Raw genomic sequence first — 19,309 nt, forward strand, 5'->3', positions numbered from 1 at the left:
CCAAAAGAATGGATGGTGGATTGTCGATTGGAGAGGGGAACGAATCCCAGCGAGGACGCTAGGCCACGAAGGACGGTGGATTGTGAGATCCCAAATCGGTTGGAGAGGGGAATTGAGCATTTTTTATAAGGGTGTGGAAACCTTTCCCTACCAGATGCATTTGAAAAACCTTGAAGGGAAGTCAGGAAAAGAAAACTCAAAAAGGACAATATCCGCTAGCATTGGGCTTGGGCCGTTACACTAGGAGTATTCTTTCCCCACGTCATTCCAACCTTAAACATCTGGAGGACGAGTTGGAGGTTTTGGAACATAATTCAAACACATTTGTCTTGAATGACATTATATGCGAAGAGTATGCTAAGTAAGTTTTGATTTCAATTCTTCTCCAAACCTAGCTCGTTTCTAAAGAAGCGCATAATGCAGACACTATGATCATATATGTGTTTGAAATATATGAATGTGTTGTACAGAGAAGGAAAAATGACTGACCTGTTACAGGGTATCCATTAGCTGGGGTTGTTCAATCAAATCACTTCACTAAGTCTGCTCCGGTCGTGGGATAGCAGTACGTTCTCTAGTTATAAATTTAGTCACGGCCCCTTCTTCTTTCGATCACTGGAGCAAAAATTACAAACCGAACGTGAATATACCGCTAGCATAAATATAATGATCGAATTTACTTCGACGAACAAGCGTAGAGATTCGAGCTTTACATCCCTAAGTTCAAAGATTACCATGGCTCTAAATGAGGCTAATTTGAGCCTTGATCTGAATAAGCACTTGGCCTTGAGATTTCTCCCTTCAATCTACCTTAATCAGTAGAGCAGAAATGGCTGATAGGCAAATAACATACAATCTCACCAGGCCCTCCCTTAACGTATGTCAAATTTCGGATACTGAAGGCTCGAGAACGTTACCAGCTAGCTTCAGCTGACCATCTAATTCTGTCAGTATAAAGTATATTTTGTCAGAATCCGGGTGACAATCCGCTGAAGCTGAAAACTGATGAATTCTCCCTTCCAATTCGATCCAACTTGACCCGGGATATTTCTTTTCTACTCCGTTTTCTTTCATCATTGCTCGAATATGAGCAACCTCCATCCAGTGTTTTTCTTCAGCATACATGCTAACCAAAAGATTGTAATGTCCACTGTTCTTGGGCTCCAAAATCGTCAACTGTCGAACAGCATCTTTCGCAATCTCCGAGTTCCCATGAAGCTTGCATCCATTCAACAAAGCTCCCCAAATGATAGAGTTCGGTTCAAATTCCATACCGTTAATCAATTCTAACGCTTCATCGAGCAATCCTGCTTTACTCAACATATCAACCATGCAACCATAGTGTTCAACTTCGGGACGGATTCCATAATCACGAATCATGCTCGAGAATCTACTTCTGCCTTCTATAACTAACCCAGCATGTGTGCAAGCGCTTAATATGCTAATAAAGGTAACACCATTGGGCATGATCTTCTCCCTCTCCATGATAACAAACATCCTCAGCGCCTTCTCCGCATAACCATGAACAGCGAGCCCTTCGATTACAGCATTCCAGCAATATAAATTTTTATCCTTCAATTTGAAGAAAACCAAAAGTGATCGATCTAAACTCCCGCACTTAGCATACATATCAACTAATGCAGATCCAATATAAACATCGAGATTAAGCCCCCAAGACATTGCGTAATGATGTATCTCTTTTCCTAGATCAAGAGCTCCAACATGGGCACAAGCTGAAACAACAGTCGACATTGTTACCTCGTCGGGAATAATCCCATTCAATCTCATGTCGCCATAAATTGTCAGCGCTTCTTCATATTGCTTGTTCTGAGAATAACAAGTGATCATAGTTGTCCAGGAGATTATATCCCTAGCCGGCATCTGATTGAAGAGAAACTCTGCAGACTCCACATTTCCCAATCTTGCATAGCCATCAATCATGGTATTCCAAGTGGCAGTATTGCTTTCAGGCATTTCCTCAAATAACTTCCTAGCCGTATCCATATCTCCAGCACGAGCTAGAGCTGAAACCATAGTAGTCCATGCGAAAGTATCTCTTTCACGCATTTCATCAAACACCTTTCGCGCATCCCCAAATCTCTCCAAATTTGAGTACAAATCAATTAGAGAAGTTTGAACAAACACATCCAATTCCAGCCCATTCTTCCAAATGTGACAATGGATCATCCGTCCCAAATCAAGCGCACACATACAGGTGCAAGCTTTAACTAATGACGAAAACGTATAACTACTTGGCAAAACCTGCGATTCTAGCATATGAACATAACATTGTATAGCTCGAAATGGATACCCACAATATACAAATCCCCTAATCATCGCATTATACACAAAAACATTAGGATTTTCCATCTGGGTAAAGGCCAAAACAGGGTAATCTACAGAGTTGAATGTTAACGACGCGCTAATAAACTGATTCACTAAAAAGCAATCTTGGGTTGCATTAGTTTTGATCATTGAAGCATAAATACCATCCAGTTCGTTTATTGTGGAGCAGTTTTTGATTCGATCAAGAAGAGTTTGCTTGAAAGTAGAAACATACGATCCTTGAAGAGTTCGTGGGGTTGAAGAACTTGCGAAGTTGCTAATGCTTCTTGTTATCTGTTTAAGAGCGTTGGTAGGCGTGATTGAAAACATCGCTGCAGCTATTCTCCATCACCATTTAGCTGAACCATTCTGGAAACTAGAGAGGCCGAGAGATCGGCTTTTCTGCGTATATTTTGGAGTGGGTGAACGCGAACTCCATCCTCCTTGTTCTTGATTTCTCTCATCTCCCGCCCTCTTCCCTTTTAACGGACATAAGAAAATTTAAATCCCATTTTAGTTCAATTTTTTTGTTTCTGTTGGTTGCAATGATATGAACATTGATATAATCGTGCCTTAGCGTTGTGATCTTGACACGCTCATGACTAGTCTTGAGGGGAATTAAGTCCCATGTATATTTTTCGTCCCGACTTTGTGGCTTAGTCGGACCTTAGGTGAAGTTTGTCTTCGCCCATCGAACATCGCTTGGGTAGAATTCAAGCTTGTTCTACCACACACGCCACCTGCACGTACATGTTCAATCGTCTGCGACACATCCGACTTGCCTCTACACAAGGCTAAGTCATTCAGCTCGACCTTGGCTCTGCTCGGGCCAAGGTCTCTCAATGCAACGTCGCATCTCATCTTGTCATTCTCGATGGCATAACAGAGCGAGTTATGATGGCCAACGACATCCCGAGACTCGGGATGGCGTCAAGACATATGGACCTTGCATAAACTCTCATGGCTTTACTTTGGACTTCCCAAAAAGCCTCCTACCAAATAGTATTTCTAGATTATAAACTCATGATCATTCTCTAAATTAGCGGGACTTTCATCCAACATATATTAGTCGATAATCTAATTGACTCGAACTATCCAACATAAAATATAAAACTGAGTTGAGCTAGAACTATCGGACATAAAATATAAAACTGAGTTGAGCTAAATAAAAAATAAAAAATTCAATTTGGGTTTGGTTAAATTTTTGAAAAACGGAAAATTTAGGTCAGTTCGCACATTAACATTTTTTGAACTCGAAAATAGAATTACAGTCTAATTCAATCTTACCTTTATTTTAAGATTATTACAAAAATTAAAAATATTTGACATGTATAACCGATATTAGTGATATGTTGTAATGTGTGAATGTTTAATATTTAAACTTTATGGGATTTTAATATTAATGCAACATTTATTGTATACGAGTATGATTTTTTATATTTTTTTTTAAAAAAAAAAACAACCCGACAACTTAAAATAGGGTTAAAACCCGGCCCCCTACCCTACTTTTAAGATTATTATGAAAATTAAAAATATTTGACATTTGTAACTGATGTTATTAATATCAGTGATGCGTTGGTTGGTGACACGTGAATTTAACATCATTTTGCCTTATACATATCAACAATGATGTCTATTCGATTTGATTCCAGAATTCCATGAGTTCATATAATAAGACATCAAACTGAACCTTAGCACCATCCTTGAGGCCATCGGTTTTGATAATCCCATCCCTTGAACCATTTCGTCCTCGAGTTCGATCCCAACAATGTCTTCCTCTTCCCTCTCCACGGTAAAGACAATTTCGACAAAAACGAACTCCCTTTCACGTACCTCGACTTCTCGAGACACTGTAGTCGAGGCGTGTACGAGACGGGCAAGTAATAGCTATGCTGATCGTCTTCTAGAAGAGGAAAGATTTCGTCTCGAGTACGAGCGGAGTTGAGCTTGAGATACCTAAGTTCAAGAGTGTCATGGGGTATGTTTCTAGCTAGCAAAGGGGAAGCTCCACCCCAATTGTTCTTGCCAAGAGAAGGGTGTTGTGGTGTTCTAAATTCTAGTATGGGCCTCATTTGGTTAACTCACCAATACTCAACCAACCATTTTGAGGTGGTTTTTGTAGTGAGAATCTTGGTTTTCTTGTTCGTAGATATCAATGGGAGCCAACTTCCAAGAACTCCATTGGATTTAGATAAGTTTCTTTATTGGAGATGTAAAATGACTGCGCCCATTTTGTTAATGTTCATCCTTGTCTTGTAGGATTGATGCTTGTTTAATGGAGGTGAGTATTACAAGACATTGCATCTCGTTTGGTTGTATATTACTATAGTTTCGTTGTCAAATGTATTAGAATTGTGACACCCGAGTAATGGAGGAGTATATGAATGAGCTAAGACCACATCGAATAAGAATACAAAATACATCTTCATTTTCAGTGTTTGCTTTGAACCATTTTATGTAGGGTGATCTTCGGGTAGTTTTCTTAAAGTGCATATGAGTGAAGAAAAAACATGCGGCAGAAATTAGGTTGGTCATATGGAGATAGTTTACTCTTAGAAGTAATAAGTAACGTAATCATGTCGTAAGGAAATGGAAGAGAATGTCGGAGCATATAGGTAACGAATACACATTCCAAATCTTGATTCTGTGAGATCCCACATCGGTTGGAGAGGGAAGCGAAACATTCCTTATAAATATGTGGAAACCTCTCCCTAAAAGACGCGTTTTAAAAATCTTGAGAGAAAGACTGAAAGGGAAAGTTCAAAGAAGACAATATCTACCGTGGACTTGGGCAATTACAAATGGTAGCAGAGTCAGACACCGAGTAGTAGTTGCCAGCAAGAACTTCAGTCAAAGTTCAAAGAAGACAATATCGGCTAACAGTGGACTTGGGCAATTACAAATGGCAGCAGAGCTAGACACCGAGTAGTAGTTGCCAGCAAGAACTTCAGTCAAAGTTCAAAGAAGACAATATCGGCTAACAGTGGGCTTGGGCTATTACAAATGGTAACAGAGCCAGACACCGAGTAGTAGTTGCCAGCAAGAACATTAGGTTCTGGGGATGAATTGTGAGATCTCAATGGTATCAAAGCTAGACGTCATGCAGTGTGCCATCAACGACGCTGGCCCCAACGAAGAAACATTTCTACTCTTATAAGGAACGTAAAAAAAGAGCATAATAAAGTGACTCTTGGAAAAGATGTTGTAAAAAAAATTATAATGCTACAAATAGTACATACTCCTTGAATTCAATACTGAATGTTCATAAATAATATATTACTTTCCTTCATGAATATTTGAAACTACCCTCCTAGTGCTATATATCAGCACAGATAGACAATGAGGTGACACTAATTCTGTGAAGGGCAATGAATCAATCAAAACAAAAGGTGTTGTTCATTCAAGTTAGGACTTTCGTATTCTAGGTTTATGGTTAATTTACATTACAGAGGCTATGGGCTTGGCAATTGAATTGTGTAACCACTACACTGCGAGGTTAGATGCTGGGAAACAAAATGGACCCATCACTGGCGTGCAACAACAACAAGCAACTTTTCAGCTCCAAAGTTCTTCTTCACTTAGCTTCTGCAAGTCGAGCGCGTACCGTCTCGGCACTCGACAATCTATCGATGCTGCAATAAGAAACCAGACAGGATTTTAAGTAACCCCTCGTCGGAGAATCATCAAGTTTTTGCAGAAGGTCCATTATGATAATATTCCAACGCTTACCAGAGTAATACATCACCACTGGATGCCAACTTCTCAGAAATCCAATCGGGAACCAGTTCTAGCAACAAATTTATCTGTTCTTCAATTTCCTCTACACGTAAGAACATATGAAATGAATCAGAATCAGCTCCAGACAAGCTAAAATGAAGTGGAATGTAATTATAATAGGTGCGTTATTTGCTTACTTTTGTCAACAATGTCCATGTTGCCAACGATTATTTTGTATATTAGCTCCTCCCTGGTGATAACTGTGCGCTTGTGGAACAAGAAGAAGATAGCATTGAAGAGTTTGGGTAGGCTGGCAATCATTTTCTGTCGTCTCTTAGCTTGAGATATTGCCGGCATTTGTTCTTCTTTAATCTTCCTTTCTTTCTCTCTGATCTGCAAATTGAGAACACGAGAAATTCTTAACATAAATTGCCATGCTTGACTGCAAATGGAAGTTTCAATCAAGCACAAAATAAGAGAGAATTGATTATAAGATTAGGGAATGGTCATACCGATTGCACAAGGCTCTGAGGTAGAATATCTAAGATGTCATCGTCAGGTGATGCACATCTTGTAAGATCTTTTTGATCATCATTTTTATCTTCCTTTGTGGGAGTGTCAAATACAAGTGATCTAGAGCGGGGAGGACGTCGAACCAACTTGTTTGCTGACCGAGAAGAATCATCGTCATCGGGACTCATGGAGCTTCTTTTTGGTGGAGCCATTGCAGGTGTGCTAGCCATCAGACGAGCCGGGGTTGAAACAAGCTTTGCAGGAGTTGATTTTATATCACTAGTTTTTGCAGTTGGGTCGTCTTCATTTGTAAGGGCTACTCTAGCTGCCATATTACTGGGAGTTGTGGGAAGAGGCAATGCTGAAGAACGAAGGGGAGAAGCATAGTTTTCAGGACAGTTTGAATTGCAGGTTGAGTTGGAAGGTAGTTTAACAGGGGAGAAAGGCATAGATGAAGATTCTGTCTCGACTTTTGTCTCGGCATCGGAACAAAATGGAATTTGATCAGAACGCTTAGCAGCTTGGCCAGTTTTCTCCGTTTCTCTGTTAACTTTCTGAGAGAAACGCCGGGTAAAAGATGGTGAAAAATGAGATAACCCAATTAATTCCTTCTGTTTACTTGGGCCAGTAACAGTCATGGTAGATTTAATTATCCGAAAACCTTGATTTTCGTTTGAATGATCTTCTGCAACACTTGATGAAATTGCTGGTTGCTCAGCGGCCAATTGCTCAATTGGTGCCTTGACAGATGATAAAAAGTTGGTTTTTGGAAAAAGATCTTGACTTGAGCAATTGAATGGCTTTGGCAGCAAATCCTTTGGAACATCATCAATCTGAATATAAAAACATGTCTTAGAATATTAAAATTTGAAGATGCGGGATACAATATTTCCAAAATCCTACAGGAAAAGATTGACTTCCAAATTGAATAAGAATAATCAAGCCATCATGAGTGGTCATCAAATAAATGATAACTATAAACTTCAGTGACCAGAATGCTATCAACTCCAAGCACTAGCAAATAACAGAGGGATCCCAAGTTCACATTTAAGACCAGTAACTATAGAGAGAGAATTAACATTCTGGGATTCATGACCACAAACACAAACAAATACTACATCTACAAATCAGAGAAGGAAAATGCAGCATACCTCTGGATGGGAACTTGCAAATTCTGAAAGCCGTGCCTTGAACAACTTTCTCAATTGCATATACTGGTTTCCTGTTTCAAGGTCATCTTTATAATCTAGCACGCTAAAATTGAATGATATGTGAAGATCTGGCTTCATACAACTGGTCCGCTCATCAAAGATCATGACCTTCTTAAGCTCTATTGCTTCAGGTACAATAAACTTCATTTGGGCCAAATGACCATATGAAAACCTCCTGCACTCGCAGCCATCGAAGTTCAGAATCGGAAAACACAACATAAGGTCTAGAGATGCTCTCATGAGTAGTAAAATAAGTCAAATAACTAATGGCCAGAAAATTAAGTACGAATGAAGGTTTTGGAATCAATCTTGTGAGGCTTAACTACCTATATCAGAACAAAGCAATTGCACTTCACGAAAAAAATAATCATATATTTAGAACAAAGTCCATAGTCGTCGTTTCTTAATTAATTATCATTACAAACAAGCATTATTTTGTTACAAGCTAACAATAGAGGATCTAACAAACGTCTTCAGTGTTACTTAGGCACCTAAGTAAGATTCAAAATACTAAATTATCTGCAGTATCAACACATAAATTGACCATGGCATCCGATGAAAGATAGGAAAAGTCAATGTAGAAGGCAGAATAAGTACCTATCAGTAAGGACTTCGATCTTGGGACACACATTAGAGAAGTTGGATGCTACACCTTTAAATCGTAACAACCGCATTACAGAGTCCAAGCTATCAAAGAACTTGCTCAGAAATTCAAATCTGCAAACACCAAAGTAACAACATTCATTCACTAAACATTGATACTAGATCTAAAAGCAACCAGCCATCAATAATCCAAATTCAAGATCAAGAAACGAAAGACTTACTTCTCAGGCAACTTCTTAGACTTATCAACAGAAGTCTTGAATCTACTAGATGGACTTTCATTCGACCACGAATCTATCTGCCTTCTGACCGATTTACTCCCTTCCGTGGTCAGATCACGAGGCAGCTGACGATTAGATTCACGGACACTCTCAGCAGCTCGCCGCACCTCTTTGATTGAAAGCACAACCTTACGGCTCCTAGTTCTGGTAGTGAGCTCCGCCGGCTTCTCCGGCGTCTTGGAACTCAAAGATTGTTGATCCTGAAGTAAGGATTTGGAGTTGGAGCGCAAAGTTTTCTTCGATTTGAAGGGTAAAGATGATGATGGAGAAGAAATCTTCTCGGAGGCGTCCATTGTTACCGATTGGAAGAGATGGGAAAGGGCAGAGAGAAAGAGGTGATTTAGGGTATGAAATCTGATGGGCTTTTATATATGGAATGGATTTTGGCGGGAATGGGGAGCTAGCGCTGCTCTATGGCCTGCCACGTGGTCTCCCGCCAAAACAGCCCGTTCGATCCCGCGCAAATGTCCTGGGTTGTTTGGGAGCTGGGTTAGTATAGCCGGACTACGAACGGACTTACTCGGACTCTACGTATAAGCCAGCTCGAGGGAACGTTGGTTCCCGCCAAATTCTTTTGGCTTATTCGGAATATGGATTAGTCTATCCTCATTGTTTGGATTCCCTTGGATCTTGAGGAACGTGGGCCAGCCTGGATTTTCTTTAATTATATTTTGTGTGAATAATTTTTTTTAATAATTTTGTTGATTTATTACCAACTTAATTTTAAAATTATAAATTTAATGTAGAGTCTTATTTATATTTAAATTTATAGTTAATATATCAATTAATTTATTAATGATTTATTCGATATAAAATTAAAAAAAAATAGATTTATTATATATTTTTTAAAGTTCATAAATCACTTTATTTATAATTTAACTTCAAGATTTTTTTACAATTGGTTTAAAAATAAAAAATTCTTTCAGAAAAATCACTCGATTTTTTTCTAATTTTAGAATTTATTTGTAAAATTATGATAATATTTAAATTTTATCCCTAATCAATTTTGATGGAGAAAAAAATGGAAATATATATATATATATATATATATATATATATATATATATATATATATATATATATATTACAAAAATACTCGTACCATTAATTTTGGATAAAAATCATTAAAATTTTATTTTAAAGAATTAATGAATAGTTTTCTCGATGGTTGATTTTGGAACATAAATAATGAGTCTCGTCCTCTCACCGACATAAGAGAAATATAGTTTATGATTGGATCGTAATCAATAAATTGTTTATTAGAATATCAGTGATATTTAAATATAATACAACGTCTCGTGCCCAAGATTCGGCACCTTGTGGCCCCGACATTTCCCTACATCCCTTGCAACATAGATGCGTTACTTACTACTTGTCTCTAAGAGTGAATGTTGTCCCTACCAACCAACACGAGTCCTCCCAACGTGATTTATCCTTATTCAAGTTAATGGAGGGAAAGTTAACCGATTAAAGCTTACAAATTGTATGTTCATCTCATTAGATAATTATGCATGATAACAAATCTGAATGGTTGTAAGGAATGTCACGATTTGCTCGAAACATTACCACATTTCTCGATGTTGAGTATTGAGAAAATATTGATCAAGATGTCGAGAAAAACATCGAGGAAATGTGTTGTTATAATAATTATTGTATGGACTTAAGATTTTCTCGATATTTTCTTGATGTTATGTTTTACCTCAATCGAAAATTACCACATTTACAAAAAAAAAAAAAACGTGCAAGGGAGAGAAAATCACACTGCCATTAATCAATTTGGGTGTTCACGAGACATCGTCAATATGAATTGTAGATTAGATGGATGCCACCAATGGCGAGTATTGTCGTTGTGGATTTATGAAAAGATTGTCAAATGAAAGAGCAACCCGAAAAGAGTTTACATCCAACTCAATCCAACCTTGTATTTTCGGGTTGGGTTGTTGAGTGTTTTATTTTTTTAATATCATTTTTTAAAAATATACTTAATAATTAAAATTAATATAAAATTCAAATATCAAACATTTATGAGTCACAACGCATCACTACATACATTACGAACGTTAAATATTCTTAATCTTCACAATAATTTTTTAAGTAGAATAGAAACGTTAAATATTGTTAATTTTTATAATCATTCTTAGTTGGCTGACCCGACAAAAAAATGTCAACTCGTCAGTCCAATATAAGCCCAAAGGCCGAATGAAGTAGTATGAGTTTTGGGCCTTGGCACTCACCAACCAAGTTGTAGCATGTTCCTTTGGGCCCAGAGCCCATGTAGCAGCCCAATTTCAATATAAAGAATCCTGTTTAATCCTTTGGGCCCAGAGCCCATCTAGCAGCCCAATTTCCATATAAAGAATCCTGTTTAATCCTTTGGGCCCAGAGCCCATCTAGCAGCCCAATTTCCATATAAAGAATCCTGTTTAATCATTTGGGCCCAGAGCCCATTTAGCAGCCCAATTTCAATATAAAGAATCCTGTTTAATAACAACAATAATAATAAATATATATTGAAAAAAAAAGAAAGAAAGATTCTGATCAGATACGCTTCTGGTATGCGGATCAAATTGCTTTATTTATTTATTTATTTCATATAAAATTAAAATAATTATTTAATCTTATTAAATAATGAAGCAACAACCATAAAAATTTTAAATTAAGTTAATTCATATAGTTAAAATAATTTATTTTTAATATTAGACTATTTTTTTTTTAACATTTAAGTAATATTTGCAAACCCCAATATATTTTTAAAAAAATTATATTTCAAATAATTAAAAAATATTTTAAAGAGTAGCGGAATAATAAATAATAAAAAATAATTATATAAATTAAATATAAAAAATAATATATACATAATAATGATATCGTACGCGAATAATCAATTTAATTTATAAAATTTGCATTTATTTAAACCCTTCCAAAATCGGACAAGCTACGGGTGATCAAGTTTTTCGAGTCATTTGATTTTTTTAATATAGAATTAAAATTTACATATTAAATAAATAAAATATTTATAAAAAAAATTTAAAATTTAACTGAAAATATCTGGTTTGAGTTATAGAATGTGAGCCCTTATTTTTTAATTAAGCTAATGATTTGAAGGTGAGATACAAAAAGTGGAGCAACCCAAATGAGCAGACTGCTCGATTAAGGCTGCCGAGAGGAGAAGCAAAGAGACGACCTGACCTCACGTTTCTTCCGGGACTCTCATTTTTATTTATTTATTTTTGTTTCTTAATCCGAAATCCGAGCTGTGTAAAGATTGGAAGCACACAATCGAACTCTCAACTCAGTCCAACTCATAACACCCGATTAATTCTGTAAATTTTCTTCTTCCCTTGCACGCAACCCCTTTCATTTTCCTCTTTGATTTCGCCTTGTTTCTATCGATTTCCTTCTGTTCTTTGATTCGCGGCTGCTGTTTTTGGGGGTTTTAATCTCTCCCGATCATCTGAACCACTAATTTTGACTTGGGTTTGTCTTATCTTCATCTGCTTCAATCCCTTCATTCATGTTTCTTTTGAAGGTAATGTTTGTGGCTAACCCTGTTGCTTATTTTGATTCCTTTTGATTTTTTTTTTTGTTATCATTTGTTTGTGTTTATCATGTTNCCTACCGAGCTTCTTGATGGGGAGCGCTTAAGCGTGGAACCAATAGCTGACTTGGACCTATTCTTTGAAAGGCTCTATAGCTATTACTGTGACAAAGGGCTTTGGTGCATCATAACAAAGTGGATAGTAGAGCTTCTAAGTCTTGGTTTTACCATATGTTTCTCAGCTTTTTTCTTACTATTTGTTGATTGGAATGGTCTTCGTAACGCCAAGTGCGGGATGGACGCAGTGGAGTCTGGAACTAAACCGTGTGATCTTGCCAAGGAAGCTCTTCACGAGCACCCCTTACGCCATATGACAGTTTCGAAAGCTATAATCATTGGATATTTGGGCATATTTTCTGTTTATTGGACCTTTTGCTTTTTAAGGTTTTTTGCANTTTTGTGTATCTTTTTGCTAATTGATTATGGCCTTTGATTCGTGTTGCAAGACCATCTGGATTCTTTCCCCCCTTCCACTCCTTTCTCTAAATGTATAATTGTCTATATTCAGACTTTTCAAGTATTCCATCTTTCGTTTGTACTTCCCTTGCTTCTGCGAGATCCCACATCGGTTGGGGAGGAGAACGGAGAATGAAACATTTTTTATAAGGGTGTGGAAACCTCCCCATAGCAGACGTGTTTTAAAAACCTCGAGGGGAAGCCCGAAAGGGAAGGCCTTAAGAGGACAATATCTACTAGTGGTGGGCTTGGGCCGTTACAAATGATATTAGAGCTAGACACTGGATGATGTGCCAACGACGTTGTGGTGTGCCAGCAAAGACGCTGGATCCCAAAAGGGGGTGGATTGTTGGGTCCCACATCGATTGGAGAAGGGAACGAGTGCTAGCGAGGATGCTGGACCCCGAAGGGGGTGGATCCTGAAGGGGGGTTGACACGTTGTGGTGTGCCAGCATCCTTGCTGGGCCCCGAAGGAGGGGGGAAGTGGATTCTTGGAGGATGATTATGTAATTGTTGACTTCCAGCATTGTCGATTCTTGGATAAATGATATAATTGGTGAATGAGTTAAGATTAACTCGTTCGGGAACTTCATCCTAAAGACCCTTCCTCTTCGTTTTCTTGAAGTATTTCTACACGTTCGGATTGTCTAAACTCTTATTAAATTGCTAGTTAAAGTGTTTTTGACATGACCATTTTTTTGGTATCAAGTTTTATGTGAATGACTATACTTACCATCTAAAGTTAAATACAACATGATAGTTGGATTTGGTTGTATTTTTCCTCTCTAAGCTATCTTCCGTCATACATTATTATTTTGATCTGGGTAGCTCAAGCTTTTCTTATTGCCATCTCTTTCAACTACTTTCAGTTAATGGACTTGCTGTATCGACCCACTGTCCGTCTTAGTGAATGATGCTCAGTGGAACACGGGATGCAGATAATGTTGGAATTTTTAGATGGAAAGCCCGTGGTGAATCGTCTTTAACATCTTCGTTGCTTAAGGATGTGGCGCCAGAGATCGAACTATCTACCTTTGGACGAGTGCCAAATCTTGGTAGTGAGAGCCCTACCGAGCTTCTTGATGGGGAGCGCTTAAGCGTGGAACCAATAGCTGACTTGGACCTATTCTTTGAAAGGCTCTATAGCTATTACTGTGACAAAGGGCTTTGGTGCATCATAACAAAGTGGATAGTAGAGCTTCTAAGTCTTGGTTTTACCATATGTTTCTCAGCTTTTTTCTTACTATTTGTTGATTGGAATGGTCTTCGTAACGCCAAGTGCGGGATGGACGCAGTGGAGTCTGGAACTAAACCGTGTGATCTTGCCAAGGAAGCTCTTCACGAGCACCCCTTACGCCATATGACAGTTTCGAAAGCTATAATCATTGGATATTTGGGCATATTTTCTGTTTATTGGACCTTTTGCTTTTTAAGGTTTTTTGCACAGCTAAAGGACATTCTAGGAATCCGTCACTTTTACTACAACAGGTTCGTTGAACAAATTTTATCAATGCTTTTAAGTGACTTAAACTAGTTTATGAGTGTTCTTAGATTCATATTGACACCCAGTTTTTCTTTATGTGAAGTCTTCAAATATCCGACAATGAAATCAAAACTATGCCATGGGCAACAATTCTCGAGAAGGTTGTCGAGCTCCAAAGTACTCGTCAACTCTGTGTGGCTAAGGATCTCTCTGCTCATGATGTGGTCATGCGCTTGATGCGAAAAGAGAACTACCTGATTGGGATGCTTAACAAAGGAGTACTAGCTTTTCCTATCTCGCAATGGGTCCCGGGTGCTGGCCCAGCTGTGAAATTTGACTCGTTCAGAAATCATTACCGTTTAACGTTGACAAAAAGTCTTGAATGGACGTTGAATTGGTGCATACTACAGAGCATGTTCGATCGGTACGTATGTTTGTTACTGGAATTATTTCTCTCTGTTATTTAGAACATGGCTATGGCTATGGCTATGGCTAGGTCTTAGGTGGATCAAATAGTACGAAAGGATACAAGTTTTTTAACGATTGTTGATAAGATCTCAAACATTTTAACGATTTTCTGCTTGCGATGTAGAATATCTACTGACTGAAACATACTCCTGTTGCAGTAATTACTGTGTGAGAAGGGAGTTCATATCCAATCCTAGAACATTAAAGAAAAGGCTTGCGGTCGTTGGAGTCGTGATGCTCCTGCTTTCTCCATTTCTTGTCATATTCATGTTGGTATACCTCTTTCTGAGGCACGCTGAACAGTTCTATAACCACCCAAGTACAGCATCATCTCGAAGGTGGTCGAATTTGTCGAAGTGGATATTTAGGGAGTTTAATGAGGTACACAACGACTCTTTAGATTTTATTAGATTTAAATTTATCTCCTTGTCCAAGTGCTCGATTATCCTATCTGCTACTGTGCTGACCGCGTTTAGGCTATAACTTGCAACCGTTGATGATTATGACATAAAAAAAAGGAGAGATTTAGGTTGTAATATGTCGTGTAATAGATGACGATTATGAAATAACAGAACAAGATTTTGTTATTCTTAAAAAATGTATCACATAATATTATTATTGCTACTATATGTTTGGCAGGTCGAACATTTGTTCAAGCACCGGATGAATAGCAGCGTGCTTCATGCTTCGGAGTACCTAAAGCAATTTCCCTCTCCGATTATTTCGATAATCGCAAAGTTCATTTCATTTGTCTTTGGGGGCTTTGCTGCTATTCTGATTATCATTGCTTTTCTGGACGAATCTTTACTGGAAGGCCATGTAATATACATTTCATTTACTCTTAGCCCTGAAATGATGTGTTCACTATGCACTTCGATCTAAATGCATTCTTTTACCATTCAGATTTTCGGCCGCAACCTCCTATGGTATGCTGCTGTTTTTGGAACTATAACTGCTATTAGTCGGGCTGCCGTTACAGATGAGATTTTAGTTCTAGATCCCGAGGGGGCAATGTCTATCGTCGTGCAGCATACTCATTATATGCCGAAGAGATGGCGTGGCAAGGAAAATTCTGAGCGTGTGCGACTAGAATTTGAAACCCTTTTCCAGGTAAACTTGCTAGCGATTCATTTCGTTCTCTGTGTGGCTGGTAAGAGAATTAAAACCGGTAACTTCGAACTTGAGATCATCCCATCTATTGATGAAACTCAACATTATTAATCAGCAAAGAGAGTATGACTCTGGGAGGGTTGATGTGAGATCCCACATTGGTTGGAGAGGGGAACGAAACATTCTTTATAAGGGTGTGGAAACCTTTCCCTAGAAGATGCGTTTTAAAACCGTGAGGCTGACCGCGATACGTAATGGGCCAAAACGGACAATATTTGCTAGTGGTGGGCTTGGGCTTGGGCTGTTACAGCATACCTGACCACCTCAGTTACCCAATTTCTTACTCATATTCTATTAGTTCCCCGTTGCTTAAAACTCTCTTACATCACATGACTCCGTCACCGACGTCGCTGCACTTACGAAGAACTCACAATCTAAGCCTCACCGAAGTGTTTTCTTTTCTCGTTTTTCGTTGTTTGTCATTGAGGTTGTAATCTTCTCTCTTTCTCTCTCTCACGGACCGTTTCTGATGCAGTATACAGGAATGATGTTACTTGAGGAGATGGTCTCCATTTTTCTCACCCCATTCTTGCTTGTGTTTGTTGTTCCAGAGGTTGGCAGCTTTTTAGACCATATCAGATCTCATTTTACTGTGGTCATTGCCTTGCAGTCACTGATATTTGTATATTTGCAGAGGGTGGATGACATTTTGCAGTTCATTGCAGACTTCACAGTGCATATTGAAGGTGTTGGTCATGTTTGCAGGTTATTGTGTTTCTTATATTATCATCATCTTTACTCTTTCCTTGCATTTAACTGTGCCTGAATGAAAGAGTCAAATGAGATTCAAAAGATTTAAGAAATGTAAAGCCGGGGGGAAATTCAAAGACGTCCCCCGTCCTCACGGACTTGCTATATACTCATCTAAATACACCCCTCCCATTAGTTACTATCTCTGCTAAGAGGCCCGACACTACATCTCGTTCTCATCCTTATTTATACCGTCCTTGAGAAATGTGTTGTGAGATCCCACATCGGTTGGGGAGACATTCTTTATAAGGGTGTGGAAACCTCTCCCTAGTAGATACGTTTAAAAACCTTGAGGGGAAGCCCGAAAGGGAAAGTCCAAAGAGGACAATGTTTGCTAGTGATGGGCTAGGGTCGTTACAAATGGTATCAGAGCCACACATTGGGCGATGTGCCAGCAAGGAGGTTGAGCTCTGAAGGAGGGTAGACAAGAGGCGGTGTGCCAGCAAGGACGTTGGGCCTTGAAAGGGGGTGGATTGGGGGGTCCCACATCGATTGGAGAAGAGAACGAGTGTCAGCGAGGACGCTGGGCCTCGAAGAGGGGTGGATTGTGAGATCCCACATCGGTTGGGGAGAAGAACGAAGCATTCTTTATAAGGGTGTGGAAACCACTCCCTAGCAGACATGTTTTAAAAACCTTGAGGGGAAGCTCGAAAGGGAAAGCCCAAAGAGGACAATATCTCCTAGCGGTGGGCTAGGATCGTTACATGTGATATAGCTTCGGCTTCTAATATACATTTTTTTTCCCCCTAAAATTTAGGTTCTTATAATTTTTGGATGTTTCCTTGTCTTCTGCAGTTTCAGTACCTTTGACTTCCCTAAACATGGAAATATCAGCTATGGGTCACCACATACCGCACCAGGTGCGGAGAGAAGCTCCCAGGGGAAAATGGAGAAATCATTCTTAAGGTACAATCATCAGCTTTTCTCTGGACATTTTATGTCGTCGTTGCTCGTTCAGATCGTTTCGTTATGCCAATTTCATTCTCGGAATTGTTTCTCTTAACTCTTCTGATTTAAATGCATTTCTGACGCCCCGTTCTTACTTTTAGCTGTTTGGATAAATGTAACAGTCAAAGCCCATTGCTAACAGATATTGTCCTATTTGAGCTGGCCCTTTCGGGCTTCCCCTCAAGGTTTTTGAAACATGTCTGCTAGGAAGAGGTTTCCACACCCTTATAAAAAAATGTTTCGTTCTCCCCTCTCAAAGTTTTTAAAACGCTTTTCCTCCCTCAAGGTTTTTAAAACGCGTCTGTTAGGGAGAGGTTTTCACACCCTGGATCTTTCGTTCTCCTCCCTCAAGGTTTTTAAAACGCGTCTGCTAGGGAGAGGTTTCGCACCCTTATAAAGAATGTTTCATTCTCGTCCCCAACCAATGTGGGCTTGGGCTATTACAATGAATTTTGGTGAAAAATATGTAAATGATAGAACGAGAGCTGGTTCGATATTTCTTCTTTGATATAAACATCTCATGCACGTTCTTTGTTTCAACCGTTCGACTTGCTTTGATTTGAGCGACCAACAAGATAGAATGTAGTTTTGCTAAAGATTAGCTGACCCAGTTGTCCATTCATGAACTTGATTAGTGTCGTGTTTTGTGTGAAAATGTTGTATTCAAGTTAGTTTCTCTGAAGTGTTTCTTGCTGCAGTTTCTGTAGTAGCTATCCTGCATGGGAACCAAATGCTCAGGGCAAGCAGTTCCTGTCAAATCTACAGACTTTTCGGGACCGAATGTTGCAGCGTCGGGGACATGTATATCAGCCACAAGAAATACATCAAGGACGTCGTAGTTCAATCGGTCATCGGGACAGGAACAGGGTTTTTTCGGGGGAACTACCCCGCCCAAATTCAGCAGCTGCTAATTGGATGGATTTTCTATGGCTGGATGAACACCATAGAAACTTTCCTTACCTACTTGATCATTATTATACAAACGCACCACGAGATAAAGCCAGTAACTCGGGAGACATCCCTGAAGAACCATCTGAATCAATGGAGCCGAACTCAAAAGTTTATTGGACGCCACCCGACTTCACTCGAAAAGAACGGAGCTACGAAGATTACTGGAAGGAAGATCATCCCATGGATCGATCACAATCTCAACTCGGGGCTTCCACATCAGCTCCGATCGTTCGCGAAAGCATATTTCAACATCAAGATTTTACCAGTACTGCAAATCCTGATACTAAAACTCAGTGGTGGGATCGAAATATCGCATCTTGGGATCAACCCGAAACAAGTTTCATGGAGCCTCCTGATTTCAATAGGCACACTACTATGAAGAGTCGCTACGATAACATCTCAGAAAGAAGCTCGGAGGAGCGACAACAGATGGAATGGAGCGGGTTCGGAAAGTTGTCCCGAGCCACCTACTTAGAAGACATAGAGACTGGAGAATTGGATCTTCATTTCGGAGATGTGTACAGTGAAACTCCAGACGCTCTAAAACCCGAATCTACAAGGTTCGAGTAATAGGTGCTTATACTTTATATGTGGAAGCTAAGGGATGCATATTGATTTTCAGGGTTCTTTTATGTTTCTGCCAACATTACAGCAGAATCCTTAAATTCTTTTTCTGTACATAAATTCATCAAACAAAACATTCTTCGTAGGCTTCTAATGTTTGGTTTGAAGCCTCTTGGGGCCATGCGAATGTGTAAGTAATGGCACATTCAAGTTATTAATGACACCCAATTCATTCTTCCATAGCATTTCATTCTCTTCAAACTCGTGCTTA

At 38.9% G+C, this 19,309-nt stretch overlaps 3 protein-coding genes across 5 annotated transcripts; 1 reads left to right on the plus strand and 2 right to left on the minus strand.

Moving 5' to 3' along the window:
• Positions 1-218: 218 nt before the first annotated feature.
• LOC111811928 (pentatricopeptide repeat-containing protein At1g06143) lies at positions 219-2,790 on the minus strand. The gene is made up of 2 exons (XM_023699000.1): positions 735-2,790; positions 219-615 (listed from the first exon to the last, which is right to left on the minus strand). The coding sequence occupies exon 1, from the start codon at positions 2,653-2,655 to the stop codon at positions 883-885; it is 1,773 nt and encodes a 590-aa protein (XP_023554768.1). The 5' UTR covers positions 2,656-2,790; the 3' UTR covers positions 219-615; positions 735-882.
• Positions 2,791-5,532: 2,742 nt separating this feature from the next.
• On the minus strand, positions 5,533-8,976 carry LOC111811122 (CDT1-like protein b). The gene is made up of 7 exons (XM_023697862.1): positions 8,591-8,976; positions 8,364-8,483; positions 7,707-7,941; positions 6,555-7,388; positions 6,240-6,435; positions 6,055-6,145; positions 5,533-5,957 (listed from the first exon to the last, which is right to left on the minus strand). Exons 1-7 carry the CDS (start codon positions 8,941-8,943, stop codon positions 5,900-5,902), a joined length of 1,887 nt encoding a protein of 628 aa, XP_023553630.1. The 5' UTR covers positions 8,944-8,976; the 3' UTR covers positions 5,533-5,899.
• Positions 8,977-11,749: 2,773 nt separating this feature from the next.
• LOC111811589 (autophagy-related protein 9-like) lies at positions 11,750-19,283 on the plus strand. Of its 3 annotated transcripts, none has more exons than XM_023698514.1 (10): positions 11,750-12,179; positions 13,574-14,192; positions 14,291-14,611; positions 14,814-15,036; positions 15,295-15,474; positions 15,559-15,765; positions 16,301-16,378; positions 16,460-16,530; positions 17,371-17,481; positions 18,222-19,283. In XM_023698514.1, the coding sequence occupies exons 2-10, from the start codon at positions 13,615-13,617 to the stop codon at positions 19,042-19,044; spliced, it is 2,592 nt and encodes an 863-aa protein (XP_023554282.1). In that variant the 5' UTR covers positions 11,750-12,179; positions 13,574-13,614; the 3' UTR covers positions 19,045-19,283. The 3 variants fall into 3 exon arrangements, with proteins under 3 accessions (XP_023554282.1, XP_023554283.1, XP_023554285.1); XM_023698515.1 differs by having other exon boundaries at positions 11,750-11,973; XM_023698517.1 differs by lacking the exon at positions 11,750-12,179 and adding an exon at positions 12,271-12,632 and having other exon boundaries at positions 14,139-14,192.
• Positions 19,284-19,309: the final 26 nt, after the last annotated feature.

Source organism: Cucurbita pepo, chromosome LG15 (assembly GCF_002806865.2).
Source record: "Cucurbita pepo subsp. pepo cultivar mu-cu-16 chromosome LG15, ASM280686v2, whole genome shotgun sequence".
NCBI classification, from domain to species: Eukaryota; Viridiplantae; Streptophyta; class Magnoliopsida; order Cucurbitales; family Cucurbitaceae; genus Cucurbita; species Cucurbita pepo.